At 41.0% G+C, this 6,910-nt stretch overlaps 1 protein-coding gene across 1 annotated transcript; it reads left to right on the top strand.

Annotated features, from left to right (window-relative positions):
• Positions 1 to 540: 540 nt before the first annotated feature.
• ccnp (cyclin P) lies at positions 541 to 3,810 on the top strand (the record flags this gene model as incomplete). The annotated part of the gene is made up of 6 exons (XM_080429081.1): positions 541 to 618; positions 1,456 to 1,554; positions 2,094 to 2,249; positions 2,786 to 2,944; positions 3,235 to 3,413; positions 3,642 to 3,810. The coding sequence occupies exons 1-6, from the start codon at positions 556 to 558 to the stop codon at positions 3,808 to 3,810; spliced, it is 825 nt and encodes a 274-aa protein (XP_080285207.1). The 5' UTR covers positions 541 to 555.
• Positions 3,811 to 6,910: the final 3,100 nt, after the last annotated feature.

Below are 6,910 nucleotides of genomic sequence, written 5' to 3'. Positions count from 1 at the left end.
ACGCAATTAGTTTTGTATTTTATTTTTTACAGATGCAGATTTTGTACATGTATATTGCATTGACTGTTCTCATGATTAAATATATATTTTCAGGCCAGGAGCTTGCAACGCTCAACTGATGATGAGGACATTATCGTGGGCTTTCCTAACGATGGTCAGACGTGCTCAAATGGTAGTATACTCAAGATATTTACCATCAACTACCAGTTAAATCATTTGGCTAACTTATCCAGGGCTACTTAACAATGAGCAACCAGGTGAACCAATGTTAAGATCCAGAGATTCTCAAGCTTCATTTATTGAAGTATTAGACTGTAGTCTATCTTTATAATTACATTTACTTTGTTTTAATTGGTGTGAGGGAGTAACGGCTTTGTAACACTTGAAACAAGACAAAGAAATCAAGTCTGATCTCCTGGTGATGATTATTCCTTTCCTTTTGTAGCAGATGTGTGCGGTAATGGGGCGATGCTGCTTAACCCCCATGACTTCCAGGGCCTTCACAACCTACAGGCACTGATCCCCAGCCTGCTCCAGCATGAAGTCGAAACTGCCATGGAGAAGCTGACTCTGATCTATGACCGCACCTACGCTTGGGACATCTTTTTGGATATGATGGTAAGATGGTGGTGGGGTTATTCCCTAATTCAGGGGTCGGCAACTTTGATGATGGAGAGGGCCACTATTTCCACACTCACTCCAGGGGGCCACACATCATGATCTCCATATTTTAACTTTTCGTAAATTAATGCCGTACTTCTAGTATGTCACACAAAAGTAGCAAAAATCGCAGATATACAAGCTCAAAACGCGTCTCATTGAGCTTGTAGATCTGCTATTTTTGCTATTTTGGAATCCTGAATTCTTTTTTGGAATCCTGAAAAGTAACATTTTAATTTCAAATGCATTTAGTTATACTTAAGTTAACTTTATGAACTTAAATACAAATACATCGGACTCATAAAAGTCATTAAACTAATAATATAGAAGTAATTAAAGCAGGTCATGTTTGGAATTTGAAATCAATAATATATCAGTATTCCGATATTAACCTGCGGGCCGCATTAAGTGAAGGTGAGGGCCGCATGTGACCCCCGGGCTGCCAGTTGCCCAAGTATGCCCTAATTGAACCACTAATCTCCTTCCCGTTCCTGTACTGTTGATAGTACAACAAGCTGGAAGAAGTTACCTAATTTTCAACGTGGTCACTCCATTGGTTCTCAATACCTCCTCACAACAAACTCCAGACCTGCAAATGGGACTAGACTCTGGAGCCCTACTTATGTTTTTTTTCTTAGAGTAAACCCTCTATATAGCTGGTACTTGTGCTATATTTGCCATTAGTTACCATATGAAATAAGTTTGTGTCATGGTTATTTATGGACTAGTAAAGTTGCATTGGTTAATGTCAGGACTTTGTTCTGGTTGTCCACTTTCTCTTTATTCATTCTCCAGAGAAATCAATTCCAGAGCTGTTTCCCCAGCGCTGAGCTGCCCCAGCCTTACACGGACACGACTTATGCAGTCCTAGTTGACTGGCTCATACAGGTTAATGTGAGTTCAAGACTATTCTTTCACTTAAAGGGATAGTTTACTCCAAAAAGTACCTTTTTTTTTGCCCTATAGATTAGTCACCCCATGGAGACCTGAATTCATGGATAGTTTTTAGTTTGTCGCATTCCTAAGCCAATATGAGCAGCGGACCGGTAGGCAGCAGTTCTGGTAGGAGACACAAAGGAGACTTTTTGTGTCTCCTAACGGAACCGCTGCCGGTCATCAAACTATTGGCTTAGTTTGGCAAAAACAAAAAAAATATCCATGAATTCAAGTCTCCATGGGGTAACTAACCGATAGGACTTTGCTAAACAAACTGGCTTATACTATGGGTTAGGTTGTGGAATGGCCATGTTTTTCTCTTGTATTCATAATGGTTCCTTATAAAGCGACTTATTTATACTTCACGTTGTAACCATAAATAGATTTTCAACAGTAATTATTTTCGGTGCGCAACAGTCATACAATGAATAATTGAACTGTATAATTGTGACATTTGTTTCTTTAATAATTAAGTGTTTTTTTTTCTTGGTTTATAGGATCTGTTCCATTTCCAGGAGGAGACCCTCTGTCTGGCAGTACACCTCCTCAACCACTCTCTCCGGCAGATCAAGATGTCTACATCCAAACTGCAGCTCATTGCTGTAGTCTGCCTCTTCCTGGCTGCCAAGAAAGAAGAGTCTCTCCTCCCTGAGGTATGTATGTATATCAGCATACTACACTTTCACATAAAGATGACCCCATGCAAATCAGTGGAGGTAATGGAAGGTAGAACAGTTTGAGTTTCAGTTTGATGTGCTGTGCAATTGTAGAGATGGGTGTATGTTGATGTATCACAAATCTGCACCAGTGGAGCTACTTCTGACTAAGTAAGTAGTAAATGGCTGTGATGGCATTGGGTATTTTCTGTTTCACCAAGTGAAGGATGTTTTGTAGAATGCGTTTAGTTTAAACGGTTTATTGTTCGATTTGTCACTGTATATGTTAGGCAGTTAACTCTGTTTAGAAACGCACTCACTTGACCGCTCCAAACTTTAACAATTGACACTGCTGTTAAAGTTGGAGCGTTCAAAAGTGAGTAATAAACCCCTCCTTTCTAAAATATTTCACTGCCCTTGGCTCGGCACCAACATAGGAGGATGTGCTTTAAATTATTTTCAAATGCTTAACAGGAGTTTAACTCTGCATACCAATTAATCTAATTGGTCTGCTCCCATGTCTCATCGGCCAGGTGTCTGAGCTGTGCTACCTCATGGACAACACTTATACCAAGCACCAGCTGCTTCGGATGGAACGCAAAGTCCTCGGCGCACTCCACTTTGATCTATCCCACTGTTCACCGCTGCACTTCCTCCTCCTCTCTGCCTCCATCGCACGCTGCAGTGCCAAGGTTGGTTGACGTTTGTAGGTTAGCTTAACTTTGCTTATAGCCCTATCCGTTTTTTCATTCATTATTGTTTTGGGGCTTTTTTCTGCCTTATTTGATAGTATACAGTAGTCTGATAGGAAATGGGGAGTGACACGCAGCAAAGGTCATTAGGAATCGAACCCGTAACATGCTGTCAGCCGAGGTGCCCAGACCGCTACCCTAGCCGTCCGGGCAATATAGTAATTCTTTGAATTGGTGGTGTTGAGTGCAGTTGCTTAGACCTCCCTGTTTTTCATCTATGTGCGGTCAAGGTGGTGTGGATGGCCCGTTATCTACTGAATCTGTCTCTCATGGAGATCCAGTGTGTAGTGTTCTTGCCTGTCCAGTTGGCAGGGGCTGCCCTCTGCTTGGCCCGTAGAGTACTGCAGGAGCCCCCCACACCAGAGGGGGAGACGGCCTGGTGTGTGGCCTCAAGTATTTATGCGGGCAGGTGTGTAAAGAACTTGTCTATATTTAAATGCGTCTTGGATTTGTGGGTTCTATGCAATCCAAATAAACTAAACGGCATATATTGGATGAGGAGGCTTACTTGGTCATGAAGTGCATCATACTGTTTTTTTGCATCCTTGTTTTTCACATCATCTAGATGGGACAGCTTGCTTCTCTTCGCTGTAAATAACTGTTTTTCAAATGCCTTTATCTGCTCCATGTCTTCCAGTGAGGACACCCTTCTGAGGATCATGCACATCTTGGCTGAGGCTGCAGCCAAGGCCTATAGCCGAGAAGCGCCTTCTTTCATCAAATTTTCCTCGCGAGAGGCCATGCACGTCAGCAATCATCCTATTCTGCAGAATGCCCTTTGCATGCTACCTGTATTGCACACTTGATGCCCAGCAGGGAGAGAAACTCAAACATTTCACCTTTCTACCTCACCTGGTTCCATGGGGCACTGAGACAGGCGACTGCTAGGTTTCCATGTCCTCAACATAAAAGTCAGATCCCTGTGGTCAGCTCCATAGACCATATTCACATGGTGCCCATGTTGGCATTTTGCATTGAAATAATGGGGTGGCAACAGGGTGGCATTTAATTATCTTAATTGCAGAATGGCCACTGTGAATACGGTCTATTGACAGGGTGCTGACAACTGCTATGGAAGATGGGGATGGCCAATCAGTAAAAGTATGCACCCTGATTTCAAATGTCTATGCTATGGAAGGTACTGATGACCATGCAGTATGCGCACTGAATACATAAAATGATTAGCCATATATACTTATCAGACGTCCGTCTGAAGGGATGAGACGTTCAGGGAGCAGGGGTGACACGCATTTTATATAGAATCACACAAGATCCCAAACCTGGAGTCAGTCTACACAACCAGGTATCTGAAATGTTGAGGTTGCGTAGGTTTTTTCTTTATCCTGGACGACGGAGGGACATGTTGGGCTGACACCGGACTGGGATGCTCCTGGAGTGGAGGGGGCTGATGATGCTTCACGTGCAGCCTATCCACGGAGGTAGAACAATGAACGTTTCTCCATCTGCTGCATGATCCTACTAAACAGTGGGCTATAGTATGTAGCTTTTTTGGACAGTTGGTGTTTGGACAATGCCATCATATATGAATTCAGGCTGCATGGCCGTCACTGCCTTCCATATCACTGACTTATCGTCACTGTCTGTCGGACAGAATCCTTGTATGTCCAAAATCAACTCGGGAACTGGAAAGAACATTCAATGTAGTTATTTAGTCACAAGCTCTTAATAATTTTCGTTGGTTCATTATTTATAAAACCCACAGACCGACTTGACCACTTTCACTTTAAAAAAAAATCACAAATGGCTCATCTACAAGCTCACAACACGTCACATGTTATGGACTTGTATATCTGCTATTTTTGCTACTTTTGTTTGACACTCTAGTATGAGAGCATTAATTTACGGGAATAACAACTCCTTGAAATGGAGTTACAAGGTTTCTGCCTGATGGCAACATATGAATTCAGGGTGCATGTTGCATGGCCATCACTGCCTTCCATAGCATAGACAAAAAATTATGAACGCTTCAATGCCCCACGTGGCATGTTTTTATGCTCTTATGTTGCAGCGGTTTTTGTATGTAAAATGTGTGTATGCTTGTCTCTGCGTTTATTGTTGGAGAAAACATGAACTTTAATGTGAAATTTTAATGTTTAAAATAAACTGCTGCTGCAAAATCCCTAACCTCTGAAGATGTATTACCAATGCTTTACCAGGAATTCTACCTGCAGTTCTAATATTCAGGGCCCCCTGCTGGTGACATGTGGCTTGTCTAGTACCCACTAGCCTGGAAGGCAGAATAATCTGCCAGTGCAAAAAAAGCCCAATCGAGCATTGTTGTGAATAAGTACTCAATCTCACAGGCAGTGCACCGGGTGTTCAGTCTTCCAGGTGCCCACATTTCCCTAGTGCCCACTCTTCTTCACCCAAGTTCTCAGTCTTCCAGGTGCCCACACTTCCCTAGTACCCAGAATGTTTTGGTGCCCACCTGTCCTATTACTGTAGTGGATAAGTGTTTCGTATAAACACAGATTTTTTTTAATATATATATTTTTTACTCTGATAACCCAAATCTTGCTTAACAACTTATCTCAGTCTTATAAGTGAATTAATTTTGCACATGTGTATTCAGCGTTATGTAGTTATTTGCTTTTTATATTGATGTTGGTCTGCTCTGTGGTGTTGTGACCTGGAAAATAGCAGATCTAATAAGCTTGATGCGTTGTGAGCTTGTAGATCTTCTATTTTCAAAAAGTCTAAACAATTTGACATTTTAACAAACCAAATCTGGTATTGGGGGTCCCTGGCATAGCATGTTTTCAGATGGGGATCTGCAGACAAATGCATATTAACTTTGGGGTTCTTTTTGACTCGAAAAGGTGTGAGAACCACTGGTTTAAACCACATTAGGAAACGAGCCCAAATAAACGCCAAAGCTACCAAATTTACAAGCAACTTTACAGTTGTATATAATAAGCTAACATGGCAACACTATTAGACAGAGCAGCACAGCTAAGTCGAGCTATGAAGTCGAGACCATAAAAAATAACCATAAGTATTTGACTTCCGGTCCGTGGATTTAAAAATACATACACATTGCGTTGATGAACATTTGTATTACAATAAATATTGTATTCTAGAAAGTAGGCTACTGTTGTGCTGTTATCGGTAACACAAATATGATTTTTTTTCCCCCCATAACATTAGCGGAAAACTATGCCAATTTGAGTTTTTTCTTTGGTTTTTATGTTTTACAGTGAGTGATCTGTAAATATGTTAGTTTATTTCATGATTTTATTTTTCTGACATTTTCCTTGCAGGAGCAACACAATTTTTTTTCATAACGTTTGTTATTAATAAATAAATGTAAATGTAAACATGAAATGTGTCAACAGTTGCCTTTATTTTGAAATCATCAACCGGAAGTCAAATGCCTACGTTCGTCGGACTTGATGTGTTGCCATGTCTGCTTATTATAAGCGACTTTGGGCTTGTTTTTCCTGTAAAGTTGCTTGTAAATATTGGTAGTTGCGGGTTGCGTTTTTTTGGGCTTGTTTCTAAAGTGTAGTTACTTATAGGGCTTGTTTCCTAATGTTTAAACCAGTGTTTCTCAAACATTTTCAAGTCAATGACCCCGCCGTCTGAAAATATTTTATGCCAGGGACCCCCCATACAAGATTTGTTTTGTTAAAATATTCAAAAAAGCCGATCTACAAGCTCACAACGCGTCGCGAGCTTGTAGATCGTCTATTTTCAAATAGCCTATTCGCTTCTTATGGGCTTGTTTTAGACCTAGACCTGGTTTTGATTGATTGAATACATACTTTATTGAGCAGTTTGCAAAAAAAAACGCACATAAAAGTACAGTTATATGCAGTTCTATACAGATCTGGTTGCTTATTTCCCTCACAGAATCTGGCAACACTGGCCATATCTTGATGCAGG

The sequence above is a fragment of the Gymnoscopelus braueri genome (genome assembly GCF_963280865.1).
Source record: "Gymnoscopelus braueri genome assembly, chromosome: 5".
In the NCBI taxonomy this organism is placed as follows: Eukaryota; Metazoa; Chordata; class Actinopteri; order Myctophiformes; family Myctophidae; genus Gymnoscopelus; species Gymnoscopelus braueri.
This window is presented reverse-complemented; position numbering and strand designations above follow the sequence as displayed.